Source organism: Podarcis erhardii, assembly GCF_964252035.2.
Source record: "Podarcis erhardii genome assembly, chromosome: 12".
In the NCBI taxonomy this organism is placed as follows: Eukaryota; Metazoa; Chordata; class Lepidosauria; order Squamata; family Lacertidae; genus Podarcis; species Podarcis erhardii.
Genome location: NC_138513.1, coordinates 26,133,574 through 26,154,404, shown reverse-complemented (window position 1 = coordinate 26,154,404; position 20,831 = coordinate 26,133,574). Strand labels below are relative to the sequence as shown.

The 20,831-nt window shown below is 42.1% G+C and overlaps 1 protein-coding gene and 1 long non-coding RNA gene across 5 annotated transcripts in view; one reads left to right on the top strand and one right to left on the bottom strand.

The window, feature by feature from the left end:
- THSD7A (thrombospondin type 1 domain containing 7A) overlaps positions 1-20,122 on the top strand; it is a 230,684-nt gene extending 210,562 nt beyond the window's left edge. For 2 of the 4 annotated variants that reach the window (XM_081881830.1, XM_081881829.1), the window contains 9 exons: positions 106-223; positions 4,393-4,538; positions 5,569-5,743; positions 7,774-7,947; positions 9,030-9,125; positions 13,245-13,327; positions 13,689-13,899; positions 14,943-15,030; positions 16,728-20,122. In XM_081881830.1, coding sequence (XP_081737956.1) covers positions 106-223; positions 4,393-4,538; positions 5,569-5,743; positions 7,774-7,947; positions 9,030-9,125; positions 13,245-13,327; positions 13,689-13,899; positions 14,943-15,030; positions 16,728-16,812 — 1,176 coding nt within the window. In that variant the 3' untranslated portion in view covers positions 16,813-20,122. Of the gene's footprint in view, positions 1-105; positions 224-4,392; positions 4,539-5,568; positions 5,744-7,773; positions 7,948-9,029; positions 9,126-11,495; positions 12,096-13,244; positions 13,328-13,688; positions 13,900-14,942; positions 15,031-16,727 lie in introns of those variants that run through there. The other 2 variants (XM_081881832.1, XM_081881831.1) reach the window with 2 other exon arrangements.
- Positions 20,123-20,465: 343 nt separating this feature from the next.
- Positions 20,466-20,831, bottom strand: part of LOC309352932 — a 41,704-nt gene continuing 41,338 nt past the window's right edge. The window contains exon 7 of the long non-coding RNA XR_014161493.1: positions 20,466-20,656. This is a non-coding gene — a long non-coding RNA (uncharacterized lncRNA). The remainder of the gene's footprint in view (positions 20,657-20,831) is intronic.

The window sequence follows — 20,831 nt, the reverse complement described above, 5'->3', positions numbered from 1 at the left end:
TTCAAAGGAGTGGTCACCTTCAATTCAGCTGTTATCCAGTGGCATGAACATCTTGCACGATGACTTGCTGATAGTAGAATCATTCTTTTTTTCCTTTTTTCTTAGCTTGGCTTGGAAAAGACCTGGCACATGAATACATCTTGTGTGGTAGAATGCCCTGTGAACTGCCAGCTGTCGGACTGGTCTCCGTGGTCTGAGTGCTCTCAGGCTTGTGGCCTAGCCGGTAAGTTTGGGAGATTCTCTTTGATGCTTAAACGTCTTAAAACATGAGCCTCCAGCTCATACCAGCCACTGAGAAACAGAAGGGGAAATTGCTTGGATAAAGAGATTTGTAGGGTTAGGGAGGTTTGCTTTGCCTGCCTGCAAGCTTCCCTTATGCCACGCTTGTGCTAAGAGGATCAGGATTGTCAAAATCCATTTCTGACTTAGATAATGGAAATGAGAGATGGCAAAACTCTGCATGAAACTATTGCAGGGGACTATATTTGTGACTGGCAGATCAGAGTAAACATAAAACCATTTTAGCCCCTGAGAAGCACCCAAAGGTGTTGGGCTGCTTTCCTACAAATTCAGTTAGCATCAATAGATTGTTATAAATGCATCTCTTTTCAGGTTGTAGATTCCAGAAAATCATGGAATGTATTGACATAAACACAAAGTTCTGTTTGCACTTAGAATTAAATTGTGTTGAACAATTACAAATATGTGTAAGGCAAGAAACCTTAGTAGGTGATTCAAATGTTACAGAGTTTCCTGTAGAACCTGGTTTAACAAACCAAAAGCCTGCCTGTACTCTTTCCATGTAGCTATTTTCATCCCTAGAGCAAATTCCTCCTCCCCACTTAAGCTGTTGGTTGGCACCATCCTTAATCATGGCTAACAGTAACCATGGTTACATTTAACCAGGATCTGAAACTAGTTCAAAATGGTTGAAACTCTGCAACAATGAAAGCATACAGCCAATGGCAACCACAACGTGGTAGACATTGGCCACATGTGGACTATCATATCTTGTCCATCCTAATTTGAACAAGCCTCTTGTGTGGCATACTTTTGTTCTGTTTCTCGCTTCATGAAAGCAGGGGAAACAAGCAGGAATCTGCAGTAAACTACAGTGGTACCTTGGTTTGCAACTGCTTTGGATTACAACCACGTCAAACCCGGAAGTGCGTGTCCCTTTTTTTGGATTACAACCCATTTTTTTTATTACAACCCATTTTTTTGGGGGGGGGAGGCCCCAATAGCAAAAGCGCACCTTGGGTTACAACCTGTTTTGGTTTACAACTGGACCTCCGGAACTGATTATGGTTGTAAACCAAGGTACCACTGTATTATCTCCAAACTGGGAAATGATGGTTAATGGCTTCCTTGCAAGCCAGGATGTTAAACCATGGTTTAAATTTGGCTTAATGTTCTGGCTTGCCTGGAAGCCATTACCCATAGGCTCCAAATCTAGGCATAACAGGAAACTATAGTTGACTGCATTTTCCTGGCTTGTCGCTCAACTGGTGTGAAGTCACTCCATGTAAGGGAATGAGGCTTGTTCATATCTTTGCTTTGCAAGCCAAGGTATGATAGTCTAAATCACAGAATCATAGCATTGTGGAGTTGGGACCACGAGGGTCATCAAGTCCAACCCCCCTGCAATGCAGGAATCTTTTGCCCAACATGGGGCTCGACCTATGGCCAAGGTTAAGTGTCTCGTGCTCTACCAACTAAGCTATCTGTTGTTCATCGAGTATATATTTGGGATCACTTATATGACATTTTCATCCCTCACCACATGCACAAGATAGTCGTTTCTTTTGTGCTACCGCGTTGAGAAGGGCATCACACCACAACAGGGCATGCACTAACTGCATTCATGGCTAGAGGCATTTGACTTATTCAGCATCTCAGCAGGAGACAGAGGATTATAGCTAGCTTCTAATATAGCTCTGCTGCCACTCAGTGGACTCTCAAGGGAAGCTTGTATAAAATTCCATTCCTCTGGGGACGGAATGTAACCCAAGTAGTCTTACAGCTGCACAAGAGGCAACAGGTATTATTATTATTTTAATATAATGATTCTAATCGTTCTCTTTTTATAACACTATTATGCCTTTTAACTAAGGGCTCATCCAGGCTTCCTTTTGTGTTGCGTTCCTAGGCAAAGGTCTGGGCTTTGTGCCCGAGTGGTTTGCTTGTTTGTTTGTTTGTCCCAACGCTTTCCCTGGGGAAATCCATGTTTCACTGCTGAATTGGAGCAAATGGCAGTCAGGTTTTCCATGGATTGCCGTTTTGCTCCATTTCAGAGGTAAAATGCAGGTTTTTCCGGGGACAACACCACGACAAAAACAACAACAAAACAAAACCCACCCCCCAAAAACCCTGTTCAGACATGGAGCTTTAAGGTGCAGACCTGTACCTAGAAAGTACGGCGTGAATGGAAGTCCTAGTATGGTGTTTACTTGTAGTGACAAATACCACAGTGCATTTTGGTTCAGATGAAACAAGATGCTGAAATAAGGCTTTATTGCCATCACTGGTCAACGAACCTTTTAGTGCTACTACAAGTCACACACACATTGTCTCTCTCACACTCGTCCTTGTGCTAGTGCTGTAGTGACATCTGTCTCCGTAATGAAATGTAATACCTTAGGAAGAAAGGAACAGAATCAACCCAGAGGATCACAAAAGGGATGAAGGAACGCAAGTCCTTGGAAATAGAGCCTGGGTCCTCCAGCATGCCTGGGTAGCGTCTCTGCCTTAGCTGGCCTGAAGATTAATGGCTGCTAAATCCACACTGCTTTAATTTTCTTTTAAGTCTTGTTGAAATATCCTGTTTTCTTTGAAAATTCTTGGTTTGTAATAATGTCTGGGAAGACAAAGAGGATAAACAAACCTCCCTCTGCTTTCTAAGTATTTTTTCTCATGTAAGACTAGTAGACGTCTATGTTTATTGGGGGGGGGGAGTATCAAATAATTTATAAACTAAACAAATATTTAAACCAAAGAACGATAATGTGAATGAATCACCTTTATTAAATGTTCCTAGGTTTGGAACTTTTGACTTTGGAAGGAAGATGTTGCTGCTTACAAAACACCAATATTTTGATTCCCGCTTAAAACATTCTGTGTTTCTGTGGTTGTAAACAAAGTTTGTCATCCTCAGGCACAGAGTGTTTAAGCCCTTAATACTTACTCCAAATGTATTTACTTTATTTATTAGAATAAGAGCTACAAACAACTTAACAAAAGAGTGTACATAATAAAATCCCTAGAGGGATCAGATCCAATCATGAAATGGGACTTGATTTAGCTCATAGCAAGTGAACTTATTTGCTGTTTTCTTTGGGCATGGCACCACTTCTTCAAATCCAGTTCTGAGAAAACTGGGATGAGGTGCAAATTCCTATAATTATAATAGTACCAGAACAAGTTTTTCTGCTAGACAATTCAGTCCATGCAATTCATAACCCAATGCTAAATAAGTTTTTACAATTCTTCTGAGGTCAATGACATTTACTTCCTATTTAATATGCATATTACTTATCATCATGAGATCCACCCTCATGCAGCAGCTGATTTTCTGTCCCATCTTCTCCCTGGCAGTCCTGTAAGCTCCTAGAAAAGGCACCTCCAAGGGTTGGAAGACCCTGCTGAATGAAGTGGGCCATGACAAGCCCATACATAAAAAATGATTCTATGCATTTTTCTGTGCCTTTCTCCTTTCTGCTTAGCCCCTTGTGTCACAGACTACCCCAACTTTTAAGGAGCATTTTATGGGTGGCTTCTAGGGCTGTTGGGGTGAGGATAGGAAGGGAAAGCCAACTTTGGCCTACACTGTGGACAGATCTCTGGACCCAATTTCTTCATGGTTTTCTTCTTCTTTTTTGATTATTATTGTTATTCATGACCATCACTATACATAGTGTAGCACAGAGTTGCATAGTAAGCAAAATACTGACAGGCCCCTCCCCACCCCTCAAAATCTTAGACCACGGCTCAAATTGTCCCTTTGAATGGCCTAGCATGGCCTAGCAACATGAAGAACCTATATTGGCCTCTGGCTAAGAATTGGCATTTCTCTCATTCGCCCAGGAGATTGATTTGGCGCAAGATCTCCTTTCGCTCATTCCTTAGTGTCTGTTGATGTCAAGGGGTCTTCCACGTCTTGTTGACCTCCATTTCCCATCAGCCCCAGCCGGCAAGGCCAATGGTCAGTCATGGTGGGAGCTGAAACTATACACACATTCACAACCTGTTCCTTATTGCTTTCAGATCCAGGTCTGGATTAAGTAAATCAACCCTGATCCTGAATAATGAAAGCCAGAGGCTTAGACTCCTTGATGCACAAGACTAATGTCATTGTTACATTCTTGCTTCTCTTCTTCTCTCTGTGTTTTGAAGGAAGGATGATACGTAGGAGAACTATTATTCAACCTTTCCAAGGTGACGGGAGACCTTGTCCTTCGCTAATGGAGCAGTTCAAACCATGTCCAGTAAAGCCCTGTTATCGGTGGCAGTATAGTCAGTGGGCTGAATGCAAAGTTGAGGTAAAACAAAAGTTTGAAGCCTTTCCCTTCATCTCATCCTCAGATACACACACACAAATAAATGTGGCTTATTATATTGTTTATTAAGTACCTCTAAACTTCATTCTAATGAGGTATTGAAAGGTGAGCTGAGCACTACCTCAGACTTTTTAAGTGAAATGGAAACCAGCCTGTCTCACTCTTGTGACTCAATTTCCAGTGTTTAGCGAAGAACGTCTCATGAGGACTATAACATTTCAGAATCCATGTTTGAATAAGCAAAGTTACCATCTGCCCATCATTACACAGCTGTTGTGTCAGGACGAAAGATTCTACCTGAGTCTTACCTCTGACATGCTGGTTTTCTTTGTGTAAGGAAAGTTTAATGCAGGAGCACAAACTTATTTTTATTCTATTTATTTCTTCAAATGTATATACTACTAGAGTGTAAGAAAAACACACAAAACAGTTTACAAAAAGCTACAGTCACAAGCACATTCTGGCATGGTGCAACCTCTTTCTGAATATTTATGGTAGCATGGTTGAAGGCAACAGATCTAAAAGATCTAGGGTTTTGCTTAATCAGAAAGCCTACATGATTCCAGAGGGAAATTCCACACTCAAAAGTAAACTTAACAAACCCAATGAATGTTGATTGAGTAACATGACTTTCTGTTATTTTACATTCAGTAAGTACATTATGATAAGACTTTCGTTTGCCTGTTCACTAAGAAAGTATGCCTGTTGCCATCCATAAAATTAGAAAATATGCACAGCTTGATTTCTCTCAGATCTCTTTTGTGCTAAGCTTAAGGGGATGCCAGAATGCTAAGAGATCAGAAACTAAACAAGATAGGGCAGAAGCACTAGCCTTGGCTACCACAAATCACATGAACTTTGGCAAGCTAAATGGGATTGATAAACTTGGGCTGCCTGCTAGTTGAGAAGTCCCATTGAACGTTTGTGGAATTCTCTTCACCCTTGTGAGGAAGTAGAAGCATTGGCTTTCTCCACCTGCAACCTAATCCTTTTTATGGTTCTCTTCTTCCAGAATGCTCAGTGTGGAGAAGGGACAAGAGTCAGAAACATTTCCTGTGTGGTCTATGATGGATCCAGCGATGATGCTGGGAAAATAGTGGATGAAGAATTTTGTGGGGAAATTGAGCCGGTTGTTGATGGCAATAAGAAAATGGTGCTTGAGGAAACCTGTACCCTTCCTTGCCCAGGTGACCAGCTGTGTTTGCATGAATGATGAGTCTCTGTTGAACCCTAGAAGGTTATGTTCTTTCCCACATTCCATTGCTGTATGCTATAGCAAGTCAGAGGAGTTATCTGCCCACTCAAGAGTTTCATAAGAATGTGATCTATTGTTGTAACACTAATTAATTACTTACTGGTAAATTATGTAGCCCCTTGTGTGATTGCACGGGAAACCCAGACAAGAAGGAGTAGGCAAGATTGGATCATTATAAGAGAGGGAACCCAAAGGTATGCTGGAAAAACCTGCATTTAATAAGAACCCTTGGCTTACCCCAAGCCCCAAACTCAGCAGGGCCCAAAGGCTGCACATGGATTCAGTACTCATGCTCCAAGTGTCAGCAGACAGTGTTAGAGAGCAGCAGGCTGATGTGAGCTCTCAGCCACCTGGTGCTGTGGGTTAGGCTCAAGGGTGAACTCCCTTCCCGTAGTTCCTCCTACTTTCAACTTGGCAAAATACTCTGTGATGGCTTAAATTATTCCAATTTAATGTGATTTCCCACCCACCTTTTAAAAGTAAATGTTCAGAAGCAATTACAGCCTGTACTAATAGCTCTGAGCCAATTGTTCCCTAGTTGTCCTTCAGTTTCCACCAGGTGCTGATTTGGGTGAAGGTAATTCCCCCATCCAAAAGCCCTTAATCTTACACATTGATGGCTGTTCATTACTGCTCACAACTGCTTTTTCACCCTTTGGCTGCTGCTATTTGTCCCTCTGTTTCATTCATCCCCAAGCGATTTAGGCCAATCTGGGATCCCACATGACACCACAATGTTTAAACTGGTTTTGTGTTCATTATTGTCCTTAATGATGACAAAAAAAATGATGATGTAAACTGCCTTTGGCACTCTTGTTAGGGTTGGAAAGAGGCATACAATGTTTGTATACATGTTTGTATACATATAAAAATAAACTAAGATTTTGCTACATGCTGACATCACTAAGGGCAAATGAATCCCATTATAATGGAGTTGATGCTTCCTGCATTGGTCATATGGGCACTATTAGCCAATCTAAGATCACTCTTATGAATTAAATGCTTTCTTGGGGCCTTTGTAAGAATATTTGAAAGAATGATTATGGGCAGGGCTGCAGGTTCAGATAAAGTTTTTAACAAAACTTGCTCTCTAATGTCGACTCAGTACTGGATCCTAACAGCAAATTAGAACAAGTGCTACAATGTTTCAAGCTCAAATTTATTGCTCTTTAACAGATAATCTTTAAAAATATAGAGGGCGGGGGGCAGACGTTGTTGCTGTTCACTCATAATTTTGTAGAGGAAGTGACCTTTGCTTGAATGGCCCCCACAATTCACCCAAGAAAAGATTAACTGCCCTCTGGGGATGGGTTAATGATGCACTCTAGTTAATGTTTCCAAAGAACACTACATGCCCTCCTATTATACATACATCGTTTATTCAATAATTCATTTCTTTACGCGAGTCCTTAATGTTAGCAAATAAAATCCCCTTCATTAAGGCATCCTGTTAAACATGGAGTTGATTTTATTTGTTGTCAACATAATGTAAGGCAACATGAATTTTTAATAGTCCTTTTGCTAAAATAATTAAAGCTCCAAACTCATTTGCAAGCCTAGATGCCTTTTTCACTTTATGGCCTCCATACACAGGGCACGATTGGCAAAGCTGACTTTCCAGAAAACCCACGTTCACTTAACATGCTGTGTTTTGTGTGGCTTTGAAGCCGTAAGAAAGCATTGGGTGTGATATATATTCTTTGCTGCTTTCGGATCGTGAATACCGAAATACCAGATACACCAATGAGCAGTTTATCAGTTCAAACAACCAAGTCTTTTTGTGCCATCACTTTGGGGCTTGGGTGAGGTTTATTAAAAACTATGCTGGGGCAGGAGATCCATTATTTGCAACCAAATACCCGTAATCCTATACAAATCTTTAACACTAAGGTTGTGGCATAATGTTGCAAATCCCTCTTGCTAATTAACTTCTTCATTAATACTTTTTGCATTATTGGGCAGGTGACTGTTACTTAAAGGAGTGGGCAGAATGGAGCCTCTGTCAGTTGACCTGTGTAAATGGCGAAGATCTTGGCTTTGGGGGAATACAAGTTCGATCTCGAGCAGTGATCATTCAGGACCTAGATAATCAACACCTTTGCCCAGAGCAAGTTTTGGAAACAAGACAGTGTAATGGTGAGTGTTAAAATCTATAGGCAAGTGAGTGCCAGTTTTAAAGTACAGTGGTATCTCTGGATGCAAACGGGATCCGTTCCTGAAGCGAACGCAACCTGTGTCCACGTGTTTGTGCATGTGCGGGTCACGATTCACCGCTTACGCGCTTTCGCATGACGTCATTTCGAGTGTCTGCGCATGCGCAAGCGGCGAAACCTGGAAGTAACGCGCTCCGTTACTTCCGGGTCACCGCGGAGCACAACCCGAAAAGGCTTAACCTGAAGCGACTTCAACCCGAGGTATGACTGTATATGTGCTCTGTTAACTCACCATTGAGCAGGAAAAAAATAGAACAGGGAACCAATGTGCTTCTACAGAAACAATAACATAGGATAGAGATTTTGACTCTGCTGCCCTGAGATGGAGAGGTAGGGAGCAATGTTCAGCTGTAGAGCATGCACTGCATGCAGAAGGTCTCCTGCTCAGGCTAACAATCATAGGGAGCAGAGTTGGGAGATTCCTTGGGTTTAGAGCAGGGGTGGGGAACCTTTTTATCAGGATCAGCCTCACCAGCCAAATCTGACAGGCTGTCCACCAGTCAAAACCCTCCCCATGGCTTTGCACGTCTTCATTTAAACCCAACGTTGGAAGTTTGAACAAGAAACACGGGGAGACTTGCAAAGCACTCTTTGAAGCGGCCTTCACTCCCTCCTTTCGCCAAGTGCCCTGAGATACCTTTGCTTGCAAAACGTGCCTGTTTTTCTCCTTTCCCCTTCACTTGACCAAGAAGGGGGGAAAAGGTGGGGTTTGCTAGCAAAGGCTATTGGGGTGGGGGGCAGACTTCTTCAGTGTTCTACCTATGCTTGCCTGACAGGTTATGTCAAATCATGTCACATGATTCCAGGTTGGTGGAATTCTCTAGAAATGGCCTCCTGGGCCATTTGTAGGTGGTGTCAGGCTGAACTAGGCGAAGGATTCCTCACTGCTGGTGAGGATAATGCTGAGCTAGATGAACCAATGGTCCAACTCTATAAAAAGCAGTTCCCTATGTTTCTCTCAAGCCAAATGGAGGATTTCTGACTGTGCTACTGTTTCCAATTCAGATGGTCAGTGTTATGAATACAAATGGATGGCCAGCCCATGGAAGGGATCTTCTCGAACAGTATGGTGCCAAAGGTCAGATGGATTGAATGTTACAGGTAAGTGTTCTTCCCCTTTCAGAATCTTGAACACACTCAACCTTTTTCAGAAAAAATAGAAATATCTCTTTGCCATGATGTAGATTGGGGTGCTGTGTTGGGACCCACAGCAGGGCTTGCTTGACATCAGGCAAAAACCTTCCTTTTAACCTGGAATTTTGGCCCTTAATTTGAAGGGTCTCAAGTACTTGAGGCCTCTTTTAATGGGGCGGGTTCTGCAACACCTGACTTTTATTTGTATTTATGTGGGGGCTTTGGGGGCGTTGATTTGTTGTAATTGGTTTTTAGTGTTTATATTGTTTTGTAAGTTGCTTTGGGTTGCTTCTGTGAGGAGTAATAATGTCAGTGGTAGACACCATGTGATTAGTGTTTATGATTGCTTATGAAATTAGCGAATTCTTACACAACATTAATCCAGGGATTATTGACATGATAGGCTGCAAGAGGTTACTTAAAGGTACCCCTGCCCGTACGGGCCAGTCTTGCCAGACTCTAGGGTTGTGCGCTCATCTCACTCTAGAGGCCGGGAGGCAGCGCTGTCCACAGACACTTCCGGGTCACGTGGTCAGCGTGACAAGCTGCATCTGGCGAGCCAGCGCAACACACGGAGCGCCGTTTACCTTCCCGCTAGTAAGCGGTCCCTATTTATCTACTTGCACCCGGGGGTGCTTTCGAACTGCTAGGTTGGCAGGCGCTGGGACTGAGCGACGGGAGCGCACCCCGCCACGGGGATTCGAACCGCCGACCTTTCGATCGGCAAGTCCTAGGCGCTGAGGCTTTTACCCACAGCGCCACCCACGTCCCTGCAAGAGGTTACTTAAGAGTCATTAAAGGATTGTTACGATCAAGCTACAGGTATTAAAGTTCCACTGATATACGTGCTTCAGAGCTCATTGAAGTTTCTTACGAAATGTTAATGAGCACTCATGAAAGCCTGTGATTATTCGCTTTGCATTGGGTTCCTGAGAATTGCTAGTTACTGTGTAAGCCAAACCATAGCAAACTAGCTCCTTTAGTTTTGGATGTAATATGGATTGGGAGCAGTAGAGCACATCCATGGAACAGATTTCTACCACTTCTATATATTTGTTAGGTCAACATTCAGCCAAGCCTAAAGCACTTCTATGTCTTGTTGATTTCGAAGAGATTAGCACACCTAAAACTGCTTCCCATTCAAATTGGTGGGATTACATTTTGGCTGGATTGTATGTCTTCAAAGGTTTAGAACTGGCTTCTCAGCTGCTATCCTCAAAGCAGTTTCCAACAATAAAACTGATGGATTGTACCCACTGTCAGGTTTGCCTTGAAGAAAAACACTTCTACTCACACAACGTGAGTTTTGCCCGTTCCCCACCACCACACACACCTACGGCAGCTCTCCATGTAACATAGCAACTCTTAGGAGCAACTTTTCAGGGAAGTAAGTGAGCAGTGGAAACTGGCAAAAATCGGTATCCCACCTTGTGAGAGTGGAAGTGCTTTCTGCTAAGAGAAAGTTGCCATTGGATATAACCCTATAATTACTATGTAAAACTTTTTTATGAAAGCATATAATCATAACAATTGGCACAAACTAAGAAATAGCATTTGAAATAGCAACTCACCAACTGCATCTCAGAGATCTACCTGAACATAACATGTTTTTGCAGCTCCCACCCAACAAAAGAGGCTGCCAAAAGAGCACACTTGTTATGACAGGAGAAGTCTCATTTTTCAAGGGGCCACCACTAGACAGACTACTTGCCTCAACACCAATGATTCTAACATCTGCATAAGGCTCTGGTTTTTAGAAAATGAGGAGAAATATATCTAGGATAAGTGGTGTGCCTATATATATCTAGACTCAGGTCCCATCCACACTTTTGTTTATCCTGTGATTTCTAGTCACGGGTTCAATAGGTTTCTTTTTTGCCCCTCTGCTTTCCCCTGGAAAACCTGCTGATCACTGCTGAATTGGAACGATCTGCAGAAAACCCAAGTGATGTTTTCCCCGATTCAACAGTAAACAGTAGGATTTCCTATTGAAAGCAGTGGGGGTGGGGATTACAGCACTATTCACATAAGCTTTATTTCCTCATTCCAAGGCTAGGATTACCTCATGGATAGCCATTCTACACTGGTTGGTTATTTTTAACAGACAGTATGTGCAGTCTTCTGAAAGTAAGAGGGCTAGGCCTAAAAACATTGCATTGATGCTGTAATGCTTCTCTGTAGCAGTGTCAGAATGTCTTTGTGCTATCTTGAAGCTCACTCGGTTCACTTCATTGACGTTTGTATTTGCTTACAGAGCAGTGTTTCTCACATGTCCTACTTCTATCACAGCATAATGGTTCCAAGTGGCCTTCTTATATCCAAGTATTATTTTTACAGATACGTTAATTCAAAATGAAACGGGTGATGAAGCTGCTCTTTCCTCCTGTAGCCCCCCAGATGGCTGACATTTTGCAATAAGGGCATTTACAGGCATGTGCATCTTATTGCCAGGACATTCAGACTTTATTCCATTTCACTCGCCAGCTAGCAAGACTGATTTGGTTCTCTGCTAATCCCTTGGTTAACATACAGCTACCTAACTGCATCTAATTGCATCTGTTATTGTCGGGACTTCATCATTGTTTCTCACCAGTACATGGACTTGGTTGTTTCAGGATGCAGCAGCAAACTTATATTGAGTGGGTAGCTACATTTTACTGAAGTTGTTTGAGGAAGAAACGGGCAAACTGGGTACTACTGAACGATGGCAACAAGGATCCTGGCTCAAAACAATGATGAAAGCCTGTGTGTGCTTCTTTGGTTTAAAACAATAACTGTGCCACATTCATAACCTTCTAGCTACTGAGAATTAAGAGCAGATCACCAAGAAAGATCATCTCTTGAGCACCAAAATATTTGTTTTCAGTTACTTGTTTCACTCTAGTCTTGAGCATGTTGTCTTGCCATGCATGCAACAGCCTTTAAGGAAGGGGATGGGGAACAGGTGAGCCCCCCAAATGCTGCTGGACTACAATTCCAGCCATCTCTCATCCTTGGCCCTGCTGCCTGGGACTGGCCTGAGTTAGAGTCCAACAGCAACAACAGATCTCCCACCCCCCTACTTTAGGATTGCATAGCACTATAAAGTATAAAGGTCTCGCCCTAAAACAGGCATAGGCAAACTCTGCCCTCCAGCTACAACTCCCATGATCCCTAGCTAACAGGACTAGTGGTCAGGGATGATGGGAATTGTAGTCTCAAAACATCTGGAGGGCTGAGTTTGCCTATGCCTGCCTTAAGAGATAATAATTCTCTCTTCCACTAAACAAGAACATTTCAGAGAAGCATGGAAAGTAAAACAAAAAACAAAACAAAACAAAACATGATGATGGGGTCTGAGCTTTTTTTAGGAGTTAAAGTTGTTGAGCTTTTTTGGGAGATCACAGGTAAACCCCCCCCCCAAAGGGGATTGCGATAGGGGGGGCAGGCTTTTGTCAGGGGGGAGGCTTCTGCCGGGGGGAGGGAGGTGCAGAGCCTCAGTTAATTATTTTTAATGCTTTTCAATACTTTTTGAGGACTTAGGGGGAAAAGCTGCCCCCTGCACCCCTTTGTTACACCCATGGGTCTATGCAATTAGTATAACAAAGCCAAATTTATACAGTGGAGACAGTGTTTCTCCAAAACGTTGCATGGTAACCTACCCCCTTCTTTCTTGGGGGGGGGGCTGCAAATTTGCTCGGTGTTTGGAAGATCAAGACAAAGGACGTTCATCATGTAGTGAATATGTTTTCTCCCATGTATCATGCTTGACAATAGTACTGTTAGCAGCATTAAAGCCATCCTGCCAAGAACACAATTACCTCTCAAAGTTCAACATCCGTTATCCCCTGCACATTTTCACATACACAGCCAATTACCTGTGTGAGCCGTAAAGAAGAAAATGGCATCTGGCACACCGACATATTAATGAGACATAGAGTGATGCCAGTAAATCCATCCATTGCTGTGTCCTTCCTCGGAGAAACTGCGAAGGAGTGGGAGAGCATCCTCTTCCATTATGGGATGTCACTTTTCCTAGCTGCAGCAATTAGCTTCCTTGGTTCAGAGGCACAGTTGTGTCAAAATGTGATTTGTTTTGTTCTGCAGGAGGCTGCTTAGTGATGCGCCAGCCAGATGTTGACAGGTCATGTAAGCCACCGTGCAGCCAGCCCTATTCTTACTGTAGTGAGGTATGTGCTACTGTGTCATAACAAGCCACCCATCCAGCATGTGGCTCCAGTCACATGTTGGTGCATGATATTGAACTGTGGGGATTGCATGGTTCTTAAGATGCTTGGCTGCAAGCAAAATCTCAAAAGGGAACCCCAATACTTCTTGGAGATAAAAAATAATGTTTGAGCTAGTTGGTCAATATTTGGAATCTGGGTGGACATAGCTAAACCTCTCCCCACTGCCTCTGGGAAATCTTCCCCCCACCACAGCTTTTCCGTGGTAGAGAGTGGCCCTTTTTAAATTGCTCCATGACACATCATGTAGCGCTCAGCGATGCATGGATTTGCAACTGTGTGTAAAACGCTTGTTCCTCTGCAGACCAGAACGTGTGCATGTGAAGAAGGGTACACAGAAGTAATGTCTTCTGATGGCACACTTGAGCAGTGCACTCTCATCCCGGTGGTAGTCATCCCCACAGTGGACGACAGAAAGGGAGATGTAAAAACCAGTCGAGCTGTAAACCCCACGCAGCCATCCAATCCCCAATCAGGACGAGGAAGGACTTGGTTCCTGCAGCCTTTTGGACCAGGTGAAGTCTCGGATGCATAGTTTGTGCTGCTAAGTGCTATTGTAGAACGCGGTGGGTTTTTCTGGGTTTTAATGCAGGAAGAGCCAACACCTTATCCCCTCTGTTAACAGCATGAATAAGAAGTGGCATAAAAAGGTAAAGGACCCCTGACAGTTAAGTCCAGTCGCGAACGACTCTGGGGTTGCGGCACTCATCTCGTTTTAGTGGCCAAGGGAGCCAACATTTGTCCGCAGACAGTTTTTCTGGGTCATGTGGCCAGCATGACTAAGCTGCTTCTGGTGAAACCAGAGCAGCGCACAGAAACACTGTTTACCTTCCCACTGGAGCGGTACCTATTTATCTACTTGCACTTTGATGTGCTTTCGAACTGCTAGGTTGGCAGGAGCTAGGACCAAGCAATGGGAGCTCACCCCCGTCGCGGGGATTCGAACCACCAACCTTCCAGTCGGCAAGCCCTAGGCTCAGTGGTTTAGACCACAGCACCACCTTTGGTTATTATTTTTTAGTTCTTTGTGTACTCATACACTTGTACTGATAGTTCTTTAACTAAAAGTGTTAGATTTCAGAATGAAACTTAAGTTGAATAAGCAGGCACAGGGTTGAAGTAGAAGTTGCCCCTCTGACTGCCAGCTCCTAAACGCATTCACTGACTGGGAAGGTGTTGTGTAGCTTGATCAATAGTGTTAATGGGAATCTAGTTGGGTGGGGGGAGAAACTTCTGTAATATCACCTCTCTGGGCTCTTGGCACATACTGTATTTGTTCTGAATCTTATCAGTCCTTGATTACCACTTGAGTTCACAGAATGAACAGGGCAGGTTTTGCTCTTCACTCTCTGGCCCTTTTTGTATCGACACATTGCATACTGATGTTGCAAGGAAAGGTGCTATGTCAGATAAGCAATTTCATGCAGCATCCAAGATGCAATATGGAACAATATCACTAACCGTACCTGTGTGAAAGCCTTTTTATTAAAACAAGCTTTAAAACTTCTTTTGTTGAGTACTAACTTGCAGACTGATGACTAACATTCATTCTTTTTAGATGGGAAGCTGAAGACCTGGGTTTATGGTGTAGCTGCTGGTGCATTTGTTTTGCTCATCTTTATTATTTCTATGGTATATCTAGCCTGGTGAGTTCTTTAGCCATTTATTATTTTTGGGACTAGTGTTCCCCAAGCTGATAACCTTCCAACATTGTGGACTGCAACCCCATTCATGCCTAACCTTTGACCAGGCTGACTGGGGCTCATGGGAACTGGAGCCCTAACAACATTTGGAAGGCGTCAGGTTGAGGAAGGCTATTTTAGACTATAAAAGTAGTGAGCATGTGATCTACCCATGTATATTCCTACAGTTTTGCCCCAAATCAGTTTATTGCATCCACCTTAGTAATGTCTATTAAGTGATCATTGCAAAACTAGCTTTTATTGCTGTATTATTCCATTTGCCACAATGTCAACCAGCTTTTTTGGCTATTTTTATATTTGTTCTACATTTCATTGTTGTTGCTGGATTTTTTTTTCAGCAAAAAGAAAAGGGGAACAGGTACTTGGATTTTAGTAACAATGCCTATGGTTTTTGTTTTTAAATTCACTTAAGAAGATATGACAGCACCATCTGTATTTGTACTGAACCTGTTGTATTAATGGAGGTGGGTTATAAAGCTATTTAAGTTTGTGTTGGGCCCAACATTACAGTGAAGCTACAATCTACAACTTTTTGTTGCTGGGTTTTCCTATCAAATCTTTGCTCAAATCCAGAAAAGACAATTCAAAATTACTGGATACAAATATGAGTTGGATGTTAGCTTTCATCAGAAGTTTGACTTGAATCAGACAATTAGCAAATGCAACAGCCAAGTACTGTATTTTTCGCTCTATAAGACACACTTTTCCCCTCCTAAAAAGTAAGGGGAAGTGTGTGTGCGTCTTATGGAGCGAATGCAGGGAGGAGGCTCTGCTCAGCGCTCCCTTTAAAGAGCCGTGTGGGGCTGCCCTTCTCCCTCCTCGGGGAAAACTCTGTGTGCTCTTTAAAGGAAACGCACCTCTTGGGGGAGCCTTAGCTGCGGGCAACCTCTCCTGGGCAGGGGATGAAGGCTCCCCTTGCCCGGGAGAGGCTGCGTGCAGCCAAGCAAGAAGCCTGGACATCCAGCGGGATTGCTGTGCTGTGATCCCGCTGGCTGTCCTGGCTTCTAGCTTAGCTGTGCGAAGCCTCCGCAGGGCAGCGGGGAGCCTTCATCCCGTTGCCCTGCAGAGGCTTCGCATGACTATCCCTGGCTTTTGCAGGAGGTGGGGAAGGGACAGAGCCCCACACTCCCTTTAAAGAGTGCACGGCTCTTGTGGGAGGTGGGGGAAGTGACTTCCCCCACCTCCCACAAAAACCCCCAAGAGCCGCGCTCCCTTTAAAGAGCTGCGCAGAGCGTGTATGCGGCACTTGGGGGCTTTTCCCTGATGAAGGAGAAGGGCAGCCTGTCACTGACGGGCTGCCCTTCTCCCTCCTCAGGGAAAAGCCTGCAAGCGCCGCACACACGCTCCACGCGGCTCATGAAAGGGAGCGCTGAGCAGAGCCTGAGATACATACAGGCTCTGCTCAGCACTCCCTTTAAATATTTTTTTCTTGCATCCCCCCTCTAAAAACTAGGTGCGCCTTATGGTCAGGTGCGTTTTATGGAGCGAAAAATACGGTTATCTATTTTTCATGGTTAACAGTTAAATCTTAACTCACATGGGAATTGCTTTTAATTTTGCCCCAGATAAGTAATGTTGTTTTGACCACTTTGTGATCTGAATTTTTAAAGTTGGTTTTTCCTCCCCTCCCCATGTTGCAGCAAAAAGCCAAAGAAGCCTCAAAGAAGACAGAACAACCGTCTCAAACCTTTAACGCTGGCTTACGATGGAGATGCAGATATGTAAAATAATGACTTCCCATTGACTTTAGTCTCTTAAAACTGTAGTGTTCAAAGACAACACATACGTGTGTACGTTACTGAGCAGATGTTACACCACAAGACAAAAAAAAAGACTTCACAATGGCCATGGATATTCCAAGAAACATGCTTTGTTCTAGACCATCAGTCAGTACAGCAAATTATGGTGGCAAATTTACCTTGTTAGCACTGCAGCTGGGAATCTTAATGTGGCCTTCTTTGAAACTTATGAACTGCAAAACCGCTTGTGTCTCCAGCCCATTGTATATGACCTAATATTGCCATCTGAGTGTCTTGATGCCAGAACTATCTTCTGCATTAAGCTAATGTAGTCAGTAAGCATGAGGAGATCATACCAAGATGTCTATAATGCTTGATATACAATTTATATACTCCGTTGCACCATATGTATTAACTTGTCAAATGATATACTGGCTAAAGGGGCATTTTAGAGCTTAGCAACATGTTAACTTTAACTGACAATAACAACCCAATGAGCAAGTTCTGGCATTTTGGCAGGGGAGGGTAGGTTTTCTTAACCTCTTTCCCAGGATGCAGGCTTGCAAAAGACTCTGTCCTATACAACCAGTTCCAGGTACTAAAGCGGCATATAGACACACTTATCAAGGAGAGAAGCATTTTCAGGTTCAATGTTTTATAGAGGTTGTCTGGAAATTAATATCCGTGTGTAATAAGTTTTTACTTTCTCTTACTTTCAAACTGTTGCCTGCAACTTTTTTGCTACATGGAAGGCAATTTTTTGCACTATATTAGTGCAGCATGATATGCACTTATTACCTAGTATTGCCATAGAAACTGCCTCTTTTCAGAAAAGGATGAAGGAAAGGATGTGGCAAATCGCATCGCACAGACGTTTATCAGTAAGTTCTTGAGTCCTGTTGAGAGTAGAGATCAGTTTCTGGACTGTGACTGGATCAAACCAGCTAATGCAAGTACTGTTTATACCATTTCTTGTAACAGCAGCTGTTTTGTAGTCAATACCATGGCAGTAACATTAAGTGTCTACTTTCTGATTCTGTCCAACTTCTACAGATAATAGATTTTCAAGTTGATTTCTAATTACTTTGAAGGTTGTTTACAACTAGATTTTTATATTGCTAACTTTGTAAAAAAAGAAAGAAAGAAAAAAAGTGGTTGTCCACTAATCTTGGGGGAAATACTTATCTAAACAATAATCCAATATTTTCAAGCTGAAAGATGCAAAATATCTGTTTATTTTTCTCCTGCTAATGCACTGCTGAAGAATCAATAAGCACTCTTTCCATTTGAAATAACCTGGTGTAGTCTTGACTGATTCCACCCCACCCCATCCTGACTCAAGAAATATTTTTTAAATTCTTAAACATTATTGTCCAACTGCCTTGTTGAAGTGTGGGGGTTCTATTTCACTCTCAGAGCTTCCTTGCCTATTGATTTCAATGGATAGAACTGATCAAGAATTCCTTTGAATGAGACACAGCCAACCTACACCACTCCGTGAATATTCAAAACTGTACAACTCCTTTATCATATTTCTGGCAATTACAGCTGCTTAATCTCTAGTAACTTTTTCCATTCCAATGGGTTTTTAGTGTATTAACTTACAATATGAAGCCCCTTTAGCCGCTAGAAATCCTCAACCTTTGCAAAATGTAAGGTCAATATTTAAAGACATCGTCAATGTCTGTCTAGTTGCAGGTTAATGAGCAATACAATTAATCAACTTTATCAGGCATCCATTACACATTAATGATTTTAGTTCTAATTTCTCAGGTTTGTATCAATAAGCTAAACCGTTCCTAATGCACCCCGCTATATTGCCCATTGATAAAAGTCAATACTCTCAGCTGTTTCATGCAAATATGGCTACCTAGACAGGAAAAATATGCATTTATTTTTAGCACTGATTCACAATTAGATTTATGAACTTGGGAGTAAGCTTCCACCATGAAGTCTCTGGTGTTGACACACACAACGTCAGAGGGTCTGATCTCATGCTGCTTTTCGTTTGTTTGTTTTTCGAAATGAGGATTTATCGTAACTTGTGAATCTGTTATTAGCAGTAAAATAACAGGAACACAAGGGTTATTCCAAGCAGCCTTGAGAAAGGTTCAAAATAAGTGGATATAAAACACAGCCAATTTACTGATATTAAACGTTAAGAAACTGGCTAGCAAATTGAATGAATGGTTAGTTGAACTTTTACTACATTATCTGTGCAATCCTATGCATGCTTACTTGGAAGTAAGTCCCATGGTGTTTGGTGGGACATGCTCCCAGGTAGGGATTGCTTCACAAGACATGTGCATCTTAAATTTACATTACAGGGTGTAAAAAAAAAAAGGGAAAAAAAGATGCACAAAGGATGTTCTTTAATTGTAAAAAGAAAGAATTATTTTAAAAGATTATTGAGAGGAAGGCTGTGGGAAGGCCACAATTGCAGTCTGGATTTTGTTAAATCTAGAGATCAGAACGGTAGCACTGAAACAGGAATATAAGAAGTATCTGTATAAAAATAAGTTGCTTTTAAGATGTGTTTCTACAAATCCAGTGCCTACAGCAGCCACTTCGGTAGATTGTTAGTTTGTGAAAATAATGTTTTCAGTGACCAATTCTCTTTGATCCATTCCAAAAAATAGCTGACTAGACATTTTCTTCTTATTGTGGAGGTTTGTAATTTCTGTTTTAAAATGGTGGGTTTTAAAAGATTGTTACGTCTGCTTTGAGAACTAGAACAATTCTTCTTCAATGTTTGCTGGTTCTGAACAAGCCTGATTATATTTGTTACGGTCTCTGGATCTTAAAATCCTCATCCTATCACAGAAATTTTAAGCATCTTTTTTTTCAAATTCAGCACTACATACACAAAACAATTTCAGCAATTCTGTAATCATCACTGTAAAAAAAATCACTGGAAGGAAACAGATCTGTCTTTTTACCTTTTGTAAATTGTGCTCACCCAAAGTTTAAAAAAATTATTTTGCCTAACTTAATTTACTTGAAAAGATTTTTTTTTTTTTTTTTTTTTGTAGAGTATGGAGGCGACTGTCTGGGGAAAATTTGCTTTTTGTTAATTTGTAAATGGTGTAATGCATTTTTATTTTTTAAATTATGTATATTTCTTTCTTTTTTTAATGCACAAAATGTTTATGTACTACTGCAAATTTGTGTATATTGTCACCAAACATTATTCAGTTAATGCAGATCACATGTGAAAATGTAAAAAGTCCTTACATTTTCATATGGGAGATTTGTACATAACTGCGGTAATGCAGACAATAAATATTAACGGAAAACTGGTGTGTCTTCATCATAACTGAAGTGTTATCTGGTCACTGAGTAACAACAAACATCACCTTTTCAGTACTGAAAGGTGTGAGGTACCTGAGTGCTGCACACCACTGTGCCTGTTAAGACCAAGAAAATAAAACAAATCCAGTAAGACCTTTTGGATCATGGAAGCTGGAATAAGAATGCTCAGCTGAATGGGGCCCAGATGAGAATTTCAGTACAATATAGAGATGTCTGCTATATGCATAGAAGCTTACTTCTGTGGTGACATCACCTTTGTGGGATCAGTGTGAATGTGTGGCATAGAAGCAGGAGGGAGGGATATCTCAAGCTTGTCATTAGCAGAAAACCTTACAATGTCTTCTAAAAAGAAGAAGAAAAGTCCTTTTCCTCCACCTCACAGAGAAAAGATGGTGATAGGCTTTAGATAAAATATGGAATCACTTTTATCATACCTTTCCCCCCCTCCTGTTCTGGGCCAAAGGCTTCAAGTTCACCAACCTCTTGCTCCAAACTGCCTCCAGAAATTTCTGCATGCTCTGGAATAACAAAATTCACAAATGATTGGCATAGTTTAGCATGTATGGAGAGAATGTTAATACTCTTGACAGGAAGACACATGGCATATTGTGTGCTCCCCTCCCCTCTTTGGTATCCCTCCCTGCTGCACCACTTTTCTTCCATTCCTAAAGTGATAAGAACAGATGGCCCTTT